The sequence below is a fragment of the Aspergillus ochraceoroseus genome (genome assembly GCF_002846915.1).
Source record: "Aspergillus ochraceoroseus IBT 24754 chromosome Unknown P175scaffold_2, whole genome shotgun sequence".
Lineage (NCBI taxonomy): Eukaryota > Fungi > Ascomycota > Eurotiomycetes > Eurotiales > Aspergillaceae > Aspergillus > Aspergillus ochraceoroseus.
This window is the reverse complement of record NW_024468477.1, coordinates 1,907,578-1,924,027: the sequence shown is the minus strand read 5'-3', so window position 1 is coordinate 1,924,027 and position 16,450 is coordinate 1,907,578. Positions and strand designations below refer to the sequence as shown.

The following is a 16,450-nucleotide window of genomic DNA, read 5'->3' as shown; positions in this document are numbered from 1 at the left end:
GCTGTTCGGTTCCCCATGAAGAAAGAAAGACCTCCCCCACCTTCGCTGCTCCTCCGGCCTTCAAGCTGAACTTCGAAATAACGGATCTCTTTCCAATCTACTAGCAAGGGGATTGCTGGTATATATTCTAAGCATGCTCTGGCTAATCGGGGTAATATTAGGATTTTCTTGCCTTGATGTAAAGCACGGGGAGATGATGGTCAACAGATTTCAAAACTGTAAGTGTATTATCAGAGGATATCCATCTGTCTCAACATCTTCGGCATAGTAAAACCCAGGTTTAATATCTTTTTATTTTTTCATATGGCGGTAGATGGTCAGCAGCAAGGAAGAAGTAATTCGTGTTACAGAGCATTCAACCCCCCCGACCCCAAATCGGTCAACCCCAGAGACACTGCTTGTATATACGCCTAGGAAATGACAAAGGGAAGATATCACGAAGGAACACTGGGATGGGGGGAATAGATAAAAAAACAAGGAGAGGCAAAATCGGGGGAGAGGCAGGTGTTGGGAATAAACGGTCGTAAATCAACAATATCACAGCTCTCATCATGAATACCCAGTCTACATACATACCGATATAAGAACGAAAAAATAAAAAAATAAAAAATAAAAATAAAAATAAAGGCGGGAAATACGCTCTCGGCGTCATGCTCTTGTTGCTACCTGCGCCGCATCCACACCATCAAATAGAGTTAGGTTCATTGAAAACTCGTCTGGCCATCTCCAGCTCCTTCGACAAGAGCTTGGTTTCCGTCGGTGCCTTGGTCAATGTTGTGGAAGTCCAAAATCTCCGAATACCTATGCGCAAAAAGTCAGTATAGTGCCAAGATGTGTACATGGGGGTACATGGGGCCCGAAAAACCCACATCATAATTTTCCAGGTGTCTACGGGCAAGTCTGCATCATTAAACGACCAGTCGAATTTCTCCTCTGCCTCGGGCTCGTCGGTGGGGTCGTGGTAAGGTGCGAGATATTCGTGCGCAAGCGCCTCACCAGCGCGAATTCTCTTCTTAGGGTCGAAAACAAGCATACGCTCGAGAAGATCGACGGCTGGAACGAATTAGTGCCTCGGTCTACACATTTCAGAGATTTCATTATTGAGCCACATACCATCCGCATCTGCATTTCGGAATTTATTGGCCAGGGGTTGGCGCTCGCGCTTGGGCAATGACTTGACGAACCGCAACGTCTGTGGCGAAGAAATCAGCTTTCAGTTCGAAAATTTGGTTGGTAGTAAAACACGCGCAGACTTACGTTCTCACTGCAAATTGTCTGTATAACATCATCTGGGGGAGTTCCAAGGAGCTCTGTGATGATGGAAAACTGATTGACATGATCCTTTCCGGGGAACAATGGCTTTCCCTCCAACATTTCGGCGAAAATACAAGCCGCACTCCAAATGTCTACTTCCACGTCGTATTTTTGCCACGTGAGCATAATTTCTGGTGCTCGGTAGTATCTAGTCGATACGTATCCTGTCATCTGAGGGTCTTGAATACGGGCGAGGCCGAAATCGCAAATCTTGAGGTCGCAGTTTTCGTTGATAAGAATGTTGCTGGGCTTCAGGTCACGATGGACAACACCTGCCGAATGGACGTATTTCAGTCCTCGCTGCAGCTCGTTAGCGCGAGATGTCCAGATCGAAACCTCACTCTTCTCGGTCGCGAACACATACCAAAATCTGGTAGAGGAAATACTGAATAAACTGCTTCTCCAACGGTCGTGAAGTAAGAAGCCGGTGAAGATCAGTTCCAAGAAGTTCTGTCACAAAGTAGCTGCAACACTTTTGTTAGAATCCTTCAAGAATGCTCGGGGTCAGATTCAAGAGGAGTCTGCGACGTACATATCTTCAAGCGGGGAAATAAAGATATCGCTTAAGCTAATGATCTATTTCACTCTTAGCATCTCTTACTGCTGCAGCGCAATAAGGAAATGATTGGGCGTTAACCAACATTTTCATGCCGTAGGTGCTTCAAAAGCTTTAGTTCGCGATATGTCCTCTTGGACAAAACTGGGGTACTAAAAGGCTTCATAATCTTCTTAACGGCAACCGGCTGTCCAGTCAATTGATCCCTTGCCGAACTATCTCCCAGAAAAAAAAAAAAAAAAGTATGTCAGCTCCGTATAGATGCGAACAGAGGGGAGGCGTCGGCGGGGCGGGGGAGGCCAGAGAGGGGTTTAAACCATACCAGACCAGTCCAAAAGCACCCATTCCCACAGGCTGCAAATCTGTGTATCTATAACGTAGTCAAGGTTACAAACGAATTCGCATTCGATCTAAGGCTCTCGAGAGAAGAAGACGAACCTGCTGGTGATCTCAAAGGTGGTGCCGAAGATCTGGGCACGCACGAATTCCGCCATTTTGGAACGAGGGGGAGGGACACCAGATCCAGGTGGAATAGAGAGCGTGGAGATGGCCTTGCGGTGATTGAAACTCGACGGATCGTACTTGCAGCAGAGATTTCGAGATGGAAGAACAGGGAGGGAAACGAGAGGAACGAGACCAGGCCTACTACTGAGATGCTGTTTTATCGAAGGTGATGAAATGACGAGAGGGCAGCCAAAGCCGTGGTGGCGCGCCCAGCAGTCTGTGTGGGGAAACAACTCCGAGTCCTAGTTCGTTGCATTCAAGTTTCCAACTCGCTGCCACGCCAAAAAAGAAGCCCGATGACGTTCGCAACACAAGATAGCAGACGATTGAAAAAAGAAACAGAACACTTCGCACCTGAAGTTGGGAAACGTTGGCAAAGTAATTCACCCACACGGCCTGGTTGGGATCCGGTCAAGCATTGGCCGGAATATTACTCCAAGATCAGGAAAAATCCCATCATGCTTACATAACGATACGGTAGTTCTTCACTAACTAACTATCAATGAACATCAATGAACGGAGGGGTAGTTTAATAGGATTTTCGAGACCTATAATGTGGTCTGGTCTAGTCCTTGATTTCCGGGTGGTTCTCGGATCGCAGTACCTGAAGTTCCTATGCAATTAATTGATTGCTACTATGTATTAAGTCGACACGGATGTTTTGTTAACCCAACAACCACCATTGTAGTACGCATACATATAGATTCAGCAGATCTAGTCCTCTGCTCCAATGTATGTCCATACAATATCATTTATCGATCAGACAAAGAGTCAGTTCATCTTCATCCGAATAACTAAATCGAGTTACTATTTTGGTTCAGGGAACAGATTCCCAGGCGGTCAAGTCATACTCCCCAATATTGCTTGCCCTTGTTATAGAGGATTTTCAGCTTCCGTAAGGCAAGATATACCCCTTCCACCCATACATATATATTCTTTATATTAGAGGTCTCCTCAGCCTGAATTTATTCTATTATCCAATAAAGTATCAGTTAATTAATCCATATTGAACGACAAAAGTACCCTGTATCCAGATCTTTCATATTTGAGTTTGATTTCAAACCCTGTCCGGCCACTACTTTACTACCTAGAGAGATAGTAGTAGCAAGTAGTATAGTTGTAGAATAAATGTATTGTAGGTAGTCAGTATGTTATTATAATAGGAGTATTATATTAGTTACAGATCTGACAACTACTACTTACTACTTACTCTCTACTTAGTAGCACAAGCGGGCTTTGAGAGATAGATTGTCCTATAACTAGTACAACATCTACAGGATGTTTAGAAGAGAAGGGAACCAACACAGTTCCCAATACTCAGTGCTCAGTGCCCAGTGCCCAGTGCCCAGCGCACTGACATCCTCCTGGTGAGGATCCCATCAGTTACCCTTTTACTACGTTCATAAGCCTTTCTATATAAAAAAAAAAATACGATTTGTCCTCAATAATCATGGAATGTTTTCTTGTTTAATAATATCCCGGGAGAAACAAAGGAAATAACCTTTATTAAAGTAATTGTACTTCTCTCCAAATTATGTGTACCAGTACTACCTTAAGGAGTCATAAGCCGAGTCTACTCCGGAGTATCTAGGGAAGTATACATCTCAGATGGACTGCAAGAACTGAGGGGGTTTGGAGTTCATGAGAGGCAGCATTAACTTCAATTCTCCCTCCCCAATGCCTTGTTGACTTGTCCAGCATAGTACCCGCTTAATCGGGCTGAAAAGATATTTGTTACTGGCATATAACATTACCAGTTAGCCCACCTACCTGCAGGATGCAAGCCTGCCTAGCAGCTTGAGCCTCAGGTCGCTGCAGCCGATATCAACTTAATGCAGTTTACCACGCCACTCCTCCGAAATATAGACACCACCACGTACGGAATATTGTGATGGCGATGTAATTGGGAAATAAAGGACGGACGGGGTTCTAAATCTCTCGCGGACAAGAAATAGAAGGATGATCGACCATGTGGAAATTTCTCCTGTCGATGTTCGGACGATCAGGAGCCGAAGTGGATCTACAGTAAGTTCTTACTTCTTAGTTACCTGCTTTCCAAATGTTGTGGAAGCGTACGTTTGTTTTCTCGGTTTGACTGAAGAGACCTCCCGGGGGTGATAGAGAATTACTATCGAATCAATCTCGCTTGACTGTATCCTAAAGCAGCAATTCAATTCAACATCCATTGACCAGCCACAAGACACAAACAGGATATCTATGAGGGGATTAACATTGAATATTGCAAGATATGCAGGAAGCACTAATCACAGAAGCTAGTAACTAGTAAAATCTCCGATGATCAGGGGAGTTGCAAACTCAAAGCAACAAATAGTTAAAAGCTGTGTCCATATTCATACTCCATGATGGGTTCACGGCAATTATGGGTAACTTTCTATGAGATGAGGTTCTCGAGGTCTGAGATGAACTTGAGTCGACTGCAAGAGGAGAGGTTTATGCTGAGGCACTTCCGAGGAAGAATAGGAGGCTTGAATTGCCAAGATCAAGCTGCGCCACCACCCCCGAGGCTGGAACAGAGTCCTCCGTGCCCCATCGGACGTCATGTGATTCAAGTTGACATCACGTGTTTCGTGGACTAATCGGAGGCTGAAGCGCTCGGACGAGCAGTTAGGACGGGACGGAAAAGCAGGAAGTGAGTGAAGTGGTCTGGTTGGACGGGAAAAGGTGGTTTGTGCTCCGCCTGATTGTCATTTGAAGGTATTGGATCATATCGTGGATTACTGCCTATGGGAAATTTTCACCTCTAGATCTGGCTGGCAGGTGCATGTTAAGCTATTATTTGTTCACTAGGGAGGTAGATATGCAAGTCGATAAAGATCAAGTAAGGCCCCAAAACTACTAGTGAGTTAGGTACTTGGTATTACATGTACTAAACTTGGTCCTAAAAACACTGACATCTGACAGAGGATAAAACACAGAGAAAAAAAGGGTAAACTACCTAGTTAACTGACTATTATTCAGTTTTAATTCTTTACCCATATTAAGTGAGATCGAACTTGTACGACGTAACTATATCACAGACTGACTGTCATCAGCGGTTAGCTTTGCCGGTCCACCGTCCACCAGCCAAGTCCACTTCAAATTTCCACTTTTGCCCCTGCGATCGAGATGAGGTGTGAGTTACGTACAGAACAAATCCTCTTTTCTCTGCCCAACTCCACTTGCACCTATCAAACCCATCGATATGATGGGAACCGGCATCCGTGCTGATGGTGGATGTAGTCAGTCCTAGCTGAGAGTACGGAGTACCTAGAATGTCAAAGAACCAAAGGGCCAGTAAGAAGATGGAGGCCGTAATAACAATACCACCAGGTAATCGACTGTCTGACGTTGAAGACTCTCACCTTGCATTCCCATCATTTTACTCGCAATTTTCACCTAGTCGTAGGTTGTGTTAAAAGAACCTCCCCTCCACCCTATTTTCCCTAATGGTTCGATATTACATTCTATAATAATAATAATAATAATAATAATAATAATAATTAGGTAGTCAACTAATTGTAATAATCTGGTCCTCGTTGCTTACATTATCTGACTGGAGATCCGCGCCCCCATCCACTCTCCCACATCATCCCCCGATCGACCTCTGGTACCCTTTTAGCGTCGGCTCGTCATTCTCACACGCCTTTCTCCTCCGCAGTTGAATCCGGTCACCCCTCACTCCAATCAACCTGCCAGGCGAGACAACTTCTCCTACACATTGGTACTCTGTCTTGCATCTCGTCTCTTCGTCTGCCTGGTTTCATTGTCCCGCGCCACAAGCCATCATCTCCGATCCGGAAGCTTGCAATCGTCGCTTAGGCCTTCGCCCGACACCTAATCCTTTTCCTGTGGTTCCTATTTCTGGCTTCAACCCTCTGGCCTCGATCTCTCATCGAACTTCGTCGTCTATCGCAAAGCTATCGTTCTTTCCCAGCAACCCAGCAGCGCCCCTCCCCTGCCCTATCGCACCACTTACTATCCGTCGTTGGGGAATCGACCCTTCGGGATCGTAGGGGCACCGCCTGCTTGTCCAGCACTCCCCTGCGGGAGTTACGGGTCTTGCTGTCTTAACCGGCTGATGCGGTTCACTTCAGCAAGCAGCTAATGGTTTAGTTCCACACCGTCGGGGAGACAGTTTCGAAACAAAAAATGGGTTCTTGTTTCAGTTCGGAGTCAACAGGGGACGTGGAGCAAAAGAAGAGAAGTCAAGCAATCGATCGCAGATTAGAAGAAGACTCTAGGCGACTACGACGAGAATGCAAGATCTTGCTGCTTGGTGTGTCATATCCATTTCCTTTCCTTTCCTTTTTTTCTTTCTTTCTTTTTTTTTTGTTTCACTTTCTTTGCCTGGTCCGTGGCCTTTTTTTTTTTATCATACCGTTGAGCTAATGCGCATCCTCTGATTCAAGGCTCTGGCGAAAGTGGTAAATCAACAATCGTCAAGCAGATGAAAATTATCCACCAGAACGGTTACACTGTTGAGGAGTTGGCGCTATACCGTCTAACAGTTTATAAGAATCTTCTCGAATGCACAAAAGCTCTTATTGGGGCCTACCACCAATTTAGCCTCGAACCATCAAGCCAAAAGGTCCGCGACCATATTCAATTTCTTTCCGACTATAATATCGACCCAGATCCCAATATACCTCTAGACTCTGGGGTAGGAGATGCAATAACATATCTTTGGAATGACCCCTGCACATCCACCGCGTTAGAACGACAGAATGAATTCTACTTGATGGATTCGGCACCTTAGTAAGGATCGGCGCTTCTAAGCTTTTTTTCTGAGACTACGCATACTGAACAACCTCCTTTTTTCTTAGCTTTTTTGAAGAGGCAAAGCGCATCACAGCACCAGATTACATCCCGAATGTCAATGATGTTCTTCGCGCCAGAACCAAGACGACGGGTATTTACGAAACCCGGTTCACAATGGGCCAACTGAGTATCCAGTACGGAATCGTCTTATTTCTATGACTATCTCACCCTCGAAACTAACATCCAAATAGTATGTTCGATGTCGGTGGACAGCGTAGTGAACGAAAGAAGTGGATTCATTGTTTTGAAAATGTCACTTCAATTATCTTCTGTGTCGCACTGAGTGAGTATGACCAGGTGTTGTTGGAGGAAGGTAACCAAGTATGTAACATTTTTATCACTTGTTCCTCTTTATCTCGCCTCTAACATGCTCTAGAACCGAATGATGGAGAGTTTGGTGCTCTTTGATTCTGTTGTCAATTCTAGATGGTTCATACGAACGAGCATTATTCTTTTCCTGAACAAGGTCGATCTTTTCCGGCAAAAGCTCCCTCGCTCGCCCTTGAGCAACTACTTCCCCGACTATTCCGGTGGTAATGATGTGAATCGCGCAGCGAAATACCTTCTCTGGAGGTTTAACCAGGTCAATAGAGCACACCTGAATCTTTATCCTCAGTGAGTCCTGACTCATCCCCACCTTTTGTTGCTCTTGGAGGACTAACAAATCTTGCTACGCAAAAGCCTAACACAAGCCACCGACACAACGAATATTCGGCTAGTATTTGCTGCGGTGAAAGAGACCATCTTGCAAAATGCCCTCAAAGATTCGGGTATTCTGTAGAGCAAAACACCTCTGGTCATCAGACGTACCCAAAGCGAATTTCTCATGACCGGTATTTATAAGGCTATTAAATAGCCTTTCCAGTCACCTATACAACCCTATCGTCGAGATTTACTTTATTCCCTGAATCCGACGTACGTCTTTCACGCGACCCATAATCTGAGCTTTCATGATCACATCACATCTCCTCCTTAGCCCCCTTTAGCTCTCTTGACGGCTCTGACGTTCTTTTCTGATTTTCCTTTCTAATTATATTCCCCTTTTTATGTCTTCGGCGGGGAGTGTTTGGCGCACCGGCATCGATATCACTTCTACTTCTTAATCTGTTTGGCGCTGGATTGGATTTGTTTTCTTGGATATTTCTGGCATGAAGCTTGCAGCTTTCTCCTCATAATTATATTTATTTTCTCTCTCTCTCTCTCTCTCTCTCTCTCCTATTGCTCCATCCTGAGTCTGGGTGGACAAGTGCTTTGAAGCAGCTCTACCTGCATTGTTCTATTTTTGGCATGATATTTTCTTTTCTCTCTCCGTTTCCTCGAGGATCTCCTTACTGGCTTAGGATTCGTGAGCATGCCTCGTATTTTGATCTAAAAAAAAGTTGCGAGCCTCGGCACCACCTTGCACATATTCTGCATGAGGGCTTCTGATATCCTGTCTCATGTCCTCCGAGATTTCCTTCCTCATTGCGTCTTTCAGTTTGTGCTTTCTTTAACATGATTTGTTTCCCGTGATCTGGGTGCTTATGTTGTACTTGATGTGGGAATCCCCGAATTATACCATACAATCTACATTATCTGTGCTACACATCTGTTATTATATTTTCTATTGATCCACCGCCATATTTAATAATTTCAATAAACTCAGACTCTACATGACGATACCTAGGTAGTATAGTATGTGCTGTGAATTTTAATCCCAGAGGCAAGCGGGGTTACTGAGCAAAGATCAAGCCATAGTTAACTATAACTAGTGAATCTTTAGTCAGGCCGGGTCCTTGGTTATGAAATATGTACATGAGATGAGAATAATACGAGGAAGATCCCGCTAAGAACGCGATACTAATTACCTATAATTTCCCTAGGTCCGAGAGCATGCGTTATAGAGTCACCCATCCATGGCTTACTCTACTCCTGACTAGTTAGCGTAACATTCATTTACCTATCTGAATTCTGAACAATTCGTAGTCGACCAGAGTCTAGGCAGCTCCTCCATTCTTGAAACCCCATCCGGATTGGTAGCCAGAACATCAAACCATCTTGGTCCTCTACTCCATGCACCCCCCATGCTGAGTACCCCTCCTGCAATCTTCCCATCTTTCCATGCTTTTATCCTCGCATCCTTGTCACGGGATTCTTGGGTGGAGGAGGCTTTTTCTTCTTCTCATCTCGTCTTTCTCTCTCTCTCTCTCTCCACTCTCTCTCCCTCTTTCCCCAACGAGCTGTACTGCTCTTCCCTTCGATCCTGTTCTTTAATTATTCAATCATACAGTGAATTTCCTTTTTCTTATCTTCCCCCCTGCTGTTTCTGTATTTCCTCCCCTAACTTGAGAACCTTAGAATCCTAGCTCTAGACATCTCCATCCGTGCCACTCCGCCACTATCCCCATCATGTCTGAAAGCCGTCGCGAAAGAAGACCTTCCGTGGGAGCTCCAGTCTCCAGTCTTCAAGGTCCAATTGGCCCTGGGTTCAGTCGTCCAAAACACAAGCGCAACTATACTGGGTTTGGAAGGGCAGAGATCAAAAATGTCGAGGCCAGCATTCCCGAGGCGCTGAGGGAGGCGTGAGTGGCTCCTTCTTTTCTTGTGCAACTTGAATCCCCCAAACGATGGGTCTCTTTGTGTTCAATTCCATCCAATTGACCTTATTATTCTTACTAATTGGATACTATCACTAGATGGTTGAAACATGTGAGGGAACAAAGGCAGATTTCCTCGTTCTAGTGCTCCCTGCTAAATCATTGATCCCAACTAGTCTGCGAATGGCTTTGCGAACAAAGATGAGTTTGAAGTATGCAACATCTGAGCCACTTTGGATAAGTTGGGATATTTTGCTTATCCTCGAGACAGCACGAATTGATTCGCCATGTGGAAACAACCCTAGCACGCTCTCTATATAATTGCGATGAATTGTGTGTCTTTGACTACTCCCTTTTTTCTTGGGTTTCGTCTTGTTTTACCTAGGGCCAACCCCCTAATAATAATCATCCTAGGGCTGCATATTCTGGGACTGCGCTGGCTTTCCGGGACCGTTTGATTATTGAATGGAACAAAACACAGCAGAGACAGACCTTTGCTGATCAAAAGAGAGTTTACTGTGAGACATTATCACATTGTCGTCAATTGATTCCGAGCTGCCACAGACTGATTGCTTTCTCTAGATCTCTCCCTCGAGTTTCTGATGGGCAGAGCCCTTGACAATGCCATGCTCAATGTCGGAATGAAAGACGTTGCAAAAGGTAAGAAGAAAGCTTGATTCAAGACAGGTCACGGAGGCTAACTATCAATACCTAGAGGGTCTGAATGATTTGGGTTTCCGGATTGAAGATGTTATCAGCCAAGAACATGACGCTGCTCTTGGCAATGGTGGACTTGGACGCCTGGCAGCTTGTCTGTTGGATAGTCTTGCAACTTTGAACTACCCTGCGTGGGGCTATGGGTTACGTTATCGCTATGGCATCTTTAAGCAGGAAATAGTGAACGGGTACCAGGTCGAGGTCCCTGATTATTGGCTTGATTTTAACCCCTGGGAGTTCCCCCGGCACGAAATCACAGTCGACATCCAGTTCTATGGCCATGTTTCAAAGACTCAAGATGGTGATGGCAGGACCGTTTCTATCTGGGAGGGTGGCGAAACAGTTCAGGCTCTGGCCTATGATGTCCCAGTCCCGGGTTACGGAACTCGCACAACGAACAATCTCCGACTTTGGTCAAGCAAAGCAGCTAGTGGAGAATTCGATTTCCAGAAGTTTAACGCTGGTGACTACGAGAGTGCAGTGGCGGATCAGCAGCGTGCTGAAACGATTTCTGCGGTCCTCTATCCAAACGATAATTTGGATAGAGGAAAGGAGCTCAGGCTGAAGCAGCAATACTTTTGGTGCGCTGCCTCATTATATGATATTGTCCGCAGATTCAAGAAGACCAAGCGTGCATGGAAAGAATTTCCAGAACAGATCGCTATTCAACTTAATGACACCCATCCAACCCTGGCAATTGTTGAGCTACAGCGCATTCTCATTGATCAGGAAGGCCTTGACTGGGATGAAGCATGGTATATTGTAACCAATACATTTGGATATACCAACCATACTGTTTTACCGGAAGCTTTGGAGAAGTGGTCTGTTCCCTTGGTGTCACATCTTCTCCCTCGACACTTGCAGATCATCTACGACATCAACCTGTTCTTCCTGCAACAGGTGGAAAGGAAATTCCCGAATGACAGGGATATTCTCTCACGTGTCTCAATAATTGAAGAGTCGCACCCAAAGATGATCAGAATGGCCTATTTGGCTATCATTGGCTCGCACAAGGTCAATGGTGTGGCGGAGTTGCACTCAGATCTGATTCAGACGACCATCTTTAGCGACTTTGTCACAATCTATGGCCCAGACAAGTTCACGAACGTCACAAATGGCATCACCCCCCGCCGGTGGTTACACCAGGCCAACCCTCGCTTGTCCGAGTTGATTGCATCCAAGCTTGGAGGATACCAATTCCTGACAGATTTGACCCTTCTGGAACAAATTGAGCAATTTGCCGATGACAAGAATTTCCAGCGTGAATGGGCAGAAATCAAGAAATTCAACAAGCTGCGGCTTGCCAAACACATCAAAGACACTACCGGGTACCAAGTGAACCCAGAAGCGCTATTCGATATTCAAGTGAAGCGTATCCATGAGTATAAGCGCCAGCAGCTCAACATCTTTGGCGTCATCCACCGATACCTCACAATCAAGTCCATGACCCCCGAGGAAAAGAAAAAAACCCAGCCCCGAGTCTCTATCTTTGGCGGTAAAGCCGCACCAGGCTACTGGATGGCCAAAACAATCATTCACCTTATCAACAAAGTATCTTCTGTGGTAAACAATGACCCGGACGTTGGAGACCTCCTCAAAGTGATTTTCATCGAAGATTACAACGTCAGCAAGGCCGAGATTATTTGTCCGGCCTCCGATATCAGCGAACACATCTCCACAGCGGGAACCGAAGCCAGCGGGACCAGTAATATGAAATTCGTCCTCAATGGTGGCTTAATTATCGGGACCTGTGATGGTGCCAATGTAGGTCCTCCTCTTTCGCCTCCCAAATCCTATATATACTATCCAGTCGTGCTTGTTTGCTTGCTAAATTCAATTATACAGATCGAAATCACCCGCGAAATCAGCGAAAACAACATCTTCCTTTTCGGAAATCTCGCCGAAGACGTTGAAAAGATCCGCCACAGCCACTACTACGGTGGCAGTTTTACCCTCGACCCAAAACTAGCCAAAGTGTTCGACGCTATTCGCAGCGGTGTATTCGGCGACGCCAACGATTTCTCCGCGCTGGTCGCCTCGATCACCGATCAGGGCGACTACTACCTCGTCTCGGATGATTTCAACTCTTATATCGAAGCGCAGAAACTGGTCGATGAAGCCTTCGCGAACCAGGAAGAGTGGGTTTCGAAGTCAATTACGAGTGTTGCACGCATGGGCTTCTTCTCGACTGATCGAGTGATTAATGAGTATGCAGATAGTATTTGGAATGTCGAACCACTTCCGGTGGAGGATTAGTTGGTTTGTTTACCTTGGCTGCTTTGCTGTTCTTTACTATGCTTGAGAAGTCTTTTTTCCTGCCTGAATGTTGTGACTTTGATATGTGTTTTGATGACTCGTTTATTTTTATGCCTAAGACCTAGGTTATCATGAGATACCTAGGTACGTGACGAGTTACGGCTGTCCACACTTGGATAATTCTGTATCTTACCAAGTACGTGAAGTCCAAACAAATCAAAGAAGTACTCGATTGGTATCTATGTAGCAAACAAATAAACACTGCCAAAAAAAACACAAAGACCCAAATCTTGATGGCAGCATTGCACAAAAGTCTAGTTAGGTCAACTAGACCAGCCATTCAGGCACGCAATTTGCAACTCCATGTACATGCTCAAATACACAAAACATAAGAGAACGTATACGATTTCGCCTCTGGAAGATAGCATAACCACATAACCACATAAGCATAATAATATAGTAGTATAGTAGAAGAGTGGCTAACTGACAAACGTAGTTAAAAAGATGTTAGCTCGGCCATACGTTTCCGAAGCTCTGGGACAGCACGAAGGTGGAGATCTAGTTCTTCTTTCTCACTGCAATCATATAAGTTAGCATTGGATAATGAGCTCAGGAATAGAGACTATCCAGAGAGAGAGAGAGAGAGAGAAAGGAAAGGAAGGGGACGGACGTACTCCTCGAGCTTCATTCTTCTTTCCCAGTCCAGCGCTGTAAAGACATACCCGCCTTGCCCGTCAAACTGGAGAATCTTCCTATGGTACTTCCAGAGACTTCTACGATGGGAGACCGTCATGAGGGTTGTGCCTAGTTTCTTGGCCGTCTCGTACATGACTCGTTCGATGTCCAGGGTTACGGAGGAGGTGCACTCGTCGAGAATCGCGAATTTCGGGCGGTGGTAGAAGAGCCGGGCCATTGCTATGCGCTGCTGGAGACCGATGGAGAGCACATCGCGCCATTCTTCTTCGGCGTCCCAGCCGCCGGGGCGATCAACGACAGACGCGATTTCAACGATGGAAAGGATTTCATATAGGTCTTCGTCGGTGATGTTTCTTGCGCGCATCTCACGCAGGCCGTCCGGGTAGATGACCTGCTGGCGGAGAGTGCCCCGGGAGAGGTAAGGGCGTTGAGGGATGTAGAAGATCTCGTCGAAGCGGGGTTTCTTTACTCTACCGCCGTAGACGGGCCACAGGCCGCCGAGGATTCGGAAAAGGGATGATTTGCCGCATCCGTTGGGACCAACGATTAAGAGATGGTCGCCAGGATGGACGGTGAAGGTTAGCTTCCGGATGAGTACGTCGCCGTTGGGCGACACGATGGGGACTTCGGTGAACTCGATGGAGTCGCTTTCCTCGACGACTCCGCGGCCAGACAAGACGGCCGCGTTTTCCTCTGTTGAAGCGGAGGAGACCAGCTTTTTCTCGAAGCGCCCGGCCAGCAGGTCATCCATGACCTCCAGTAATGAGGAAACACGGGCCGTATGGCCTGCCAGCTCTGAAATCTCCTTGTAGGAGAACATCAAACGACCAAAGGCGTCCGAGGAAGATAGTAGCATTCGTCGGTTCGTGACAAAACCTGTAGGAGCTAGTTAGTTTAAAATAGAGCAGTTGCCTTGGAACGCTGACACTCACTCTCTGTACGGTCTCCCATAGTCTGGGTGATTTGACCAGGAACCTTAAAGAAGACAGGAATACTGCATAGAATCAAACCCAAAGCGCCCCAGAAATATTTTATAACAAAATCCTCCATAAAGCCATGGTATAAACGCCTCCGCAGAATGCGATTCACATGTCTAATCAGTGTGAAATAGCCTTTATCTAGAGTATCCTTCTCCGCCTCGTGGCCATGGTATAGCGCGATCTCTTCGCTGTAGTCGATCAATCTCGAATGTAGGAATCTGAATTCACCTTCCAGACGGGCCTCGTCCGCGACATATTTGCCAAATGGCGGTGTTAAGGCGCGCATGACGTTAGCGGATAATTGAACCAAGAGACTCATAATGAAGAGGCCTTCGCCGCCCACACTCTTGGAAAGTGAGTAGTTGTAGATAACCATGTCCAAAATCGGCTTGGCAAGGTTGGAATATAGTTCCGCCAAGCTATCGGAGAATCGAGACACATCCACTGTGATTAACTGGTCAGGATTCTTAACCCGGTCGTCCAAAGCGGAAATCGCATAGAAAGTCATGTTCTTCAGGTATTTCTCATGAATGTGATCGGTGAGGCGCTTTCGGTAGCTGAGAGCGAGCTTGCATTGGTGATAAGAAAGCTAGCCAGCAAATCAAGATACGTTAGTTCAACGGCCTGCCCATCAGACAGTCTCGCAGTCCAGCCAAAGGAAAAAGAAGAAGAAGAAAGCACTGCATAACTCACCATAGAATTCGTAAATGTTGCAGGTACCGCAACAATCATCCACCAAACTAGCCCTAGCAAGAAGTGCTTTCCCTTCCCCCGGACCAAATTACTGACCAATCTACCATCCAGCTCGGCCACGTAGAGACTAAGCAAAGTCCGCAGCACCAAGAAGACACTGTGGCTAACCAGCAGGCGAAGCTCTTTACTGCGCCAACTGGGGATGACAATCTTCAGCAGACGAGCCAAATTCCGAAAGAACTCTCGATTCACGCCAACTTTTATCCGTGGTTTATCGCCGCCGCCACCGAGACTGCTGGTTCCAGGTCTTCGGCGCAGCTCCACCTGATGTTGCGAGGCCGCCTTCTGCTCAGAGATGGCATTATGGATGCGTTTGACAAGGGCTGCGAAGAGAGCAAGATAAACTGTGCGAGAGATCTTGGTCCGGTTACGGAGGTATAGTGATGCTATGCTAGAGAAGAGCTGCCGTACAGAGCGTTCGGGGAGGAGCAGTTTCGATTGAGCAGCCATCGCGCCGGAGGGAGGATGAGGGCGGCCGCTCACAGAAGGGATAGAAAACGGAGTTTACCCAGAGTCGACGTAAGCCAACATGGCCGTTGGGGAACCTTGGTCTGGAGAGCAAAAGGACCGCCAAGGTCCGATTCAGAGTGACAAACAGGTTGTGGGTGTATGAAGAAGAGGAAAGTTGAGGATCATGACATGACGGTTGACAAGTTGCAGGAGGAAATGGCATGTGAACGGGGCGGCTCCCCAGCTTTCTGGGGGATGCACAGCGAACCGAGGATGAGTGACTAAGGTCGAAGTCGCCCAATAACTAGTTAGTTATCTCGTACAGCGTACAGCAGGGATGAATAAGATGATTTCAGCGATAAATAAAGGCGTTTTTAGAGCGTTAAGTGATCTTCTTCCTTTTTTGCATTCAAGAGACAAGCAGCATTCTCGAGAACAATTCGAACTAAAATCAACATCGCAGCACGTGCAGATCATCTGACACGCAAGTTACACTTATATACTACTACCAGGTGGTCGATAATAAGAACCAAAGGACATGCCCATCTTACGCCCGTCGCTATTTCTATAGTTGACGAATTTGAGTATCCCATCCCAAATACACCCGAAGGTCCTCCATTCTCACGATTCCCTGGATGCACAGAACCAAAACACATGGAAGCCCCTTGGTATTCGTCCGAAAGTTCCGATCAGGCCGAAATAAAAATAAGTTGTAGGTATAGTATCAGGTGTCCGTCAGACATAAGATCCAGTATATAACATAGACCGTAACCGTGGTCGATATGACCGGTAGATATGTACAGGTTAAAACTCCCCAGCAAGGCAGAGAA

General features: G+C 46.2%; 6 protein-coding genes across 6 annotated transcripts; 3 read left to right on the top strand and 3 right to left on the bottom strand.

Moving 5' to 3' along the window:
- Nucleotides 1–323: 323 nt before the first annotated feature.
- On the bottom strand, nt 324–811 carry P175DRAFT_0145952 (uncharacterized protein). Its single transcript, XM_040892429.1, has one exon. The coding sequence runs from the start codon at nt 650–652 to the stop codon at nt 380–382; it is 273 nt and encodes a 90-aa protein (XP_040754177.1). The 5' UTR covers nt 653–811; the 3' UTR covers nt 324–379.
- On the bottom strand, nt 485–2,517 carry sakA (mitogen-activated protein kinase HOG1). The gene is made up of 9 exons (XM_040892428.1): nt 2,309–2,517; nt 2,193–2,240; nt 1,956–2,085; nt 1,847–1,890; nt 1,679–1,778; nt 1,258–1,614; nt 1,114–1,192; nt 870–1,053; nt 485–801 (listed from the first exon to the last, which is right to left on the bottom strand). Exons 1-9 carry the CDS (start codon nt 2,362–2,364, stop codon nt 702–704), a joined length of 1,098 nt encoding a protein of 365 aa, XP_040754176.1. The 5' UTR covers nt 2,365–2,517; the 3' UTR covers nt 485–701.
- A 4,006-nt stretch (nt 2,518–6,523) lies between these two features.
- Nucleotides 6,524–7,973, top strand: gpaB (guanine nucleotide-binding protein subunit alpha gpaB; the record flags this gene model as incomplete). The annotated part of the gene is made up of 6 exons (XM_040898281.1): nt 6,524–6,650; nt 6,784–7,129; nt 7,198–7,326; nt 7,384–7,513; nt 7,569–7,807; nt 7,874–7,973. 6 exons carry the CDS (start codon nt 6,524–6,526, stop codon nt 7,971–7,973), a joined length of 1,071 nt encoding a protein of 356 aa, XP_040754175.1.
- A 1,426-nt stretch (nt 7,974–9,399) lies between these two features.
- P175DRAFT_0145722 (uncharacterized protein) lies at nt 9,400–10,191 on the top strand. The gene is made up of 5 exons (XM_040892427.1): nt 9,400–9,460; nt 9,530–9,753; nt 9,868–9,880; nt 9,945–10,101; nt 10,183–10,191. The coding sequence occupies exons 2-4, from the start codon at nt 9,581–9,583 to the stop codon at nt 9,993–9,995; spliced, it is 237 nt and encodes a 78-aa protein (XP_040754174.1). The 5' UTR covers nt 9,400–9,460; nt 9,530–9,580; the 3' UTR covers nt 9,996–10,101; nt 10,183–10,191.
- A 179-nt stretch (nt 10,192–10,370) lies between these two features.
- On the top strand, nt 10,371–12,741 carry glpV (glycogen phosphorylase; the record flags this gene model as incomplete). Its single annotated transcript, XM_040895827.1, has 2 exons — nt 10,371–10,428; nt 10,484–12,741. 2 exons carry the CDS (start codon nt 10,371–10,373, stop codon nt 12,739–12,741), a joined length of 2,316 nt encoding a protein of 771 aa, XP_040754173.1.
- A 496-nt stretch (nt 12,742–13,237) lies between these two features.
- P175DRAFT_0507573 (ATP-binding cassette long-chain fatty acid transporter PXA2) lies at nt 13,238–15,620 on the bottom strand (the record flags this gene model as incomplete). Its single annotated transcript, XM_040898280.1, has 4 exons — nt 13,238–13,316; nt 13,416–14,313; nt 14,370–15,006; nt 15,111–15,620. 4 exons carry the CDS (start codon nt 15,618–15,620, stop codon nt 13,238–13,240), a joined length of 2,124 nt encoding a protein of 707 aa, XP_040754172.1.
- Nucleotides 15,621–16,450: the final 830 nt, after the last annotated feature.

What these genes read in the sequence shown, in the direction of transcription:
- sakA (XM_040892428.1), bottom strand. Translation starts at nt 2,364, where the DNA reads ATGGCGGAATTCGTGCGTGCCCAGATCTTCGGCACCACCTTTGAGATC. An exon ending in ACCTTTGAGATCACCAGCAG is followed by an intron (nt 2,241 to 2,308) that starts GTTCGTCTTCTT and finishes ACTACGTTATAG; the next exon opens with ATACACAGATTTGCAGCCTG. An exon ending in CCGAAATGCAGATGCGGATG is followed by an intron (nt 1,054 to 1,113) that starts GTATGTGGCTCA and finishes AATTCGTTCCAG; the next exon opens with CCGTCGATCTTCTCGAGCGT.
- P175DRAFT_0145952 (XM_040892429.1), bottom strand. Translation starts at nt 652, where the DNA reads ATGACGCCGAGAGCGTATTTCCCGCCTTTATTTTTATTTTTATTTTTT.
- P175DRAFT_0145722 (XM_040892427.1), top strand. Translation starts at nt 9,581, where the DNA reads ATGTCTGAAAGCCGTCGCGAAAGAAGACCTTCCGTGGGAGCTCCAGTC.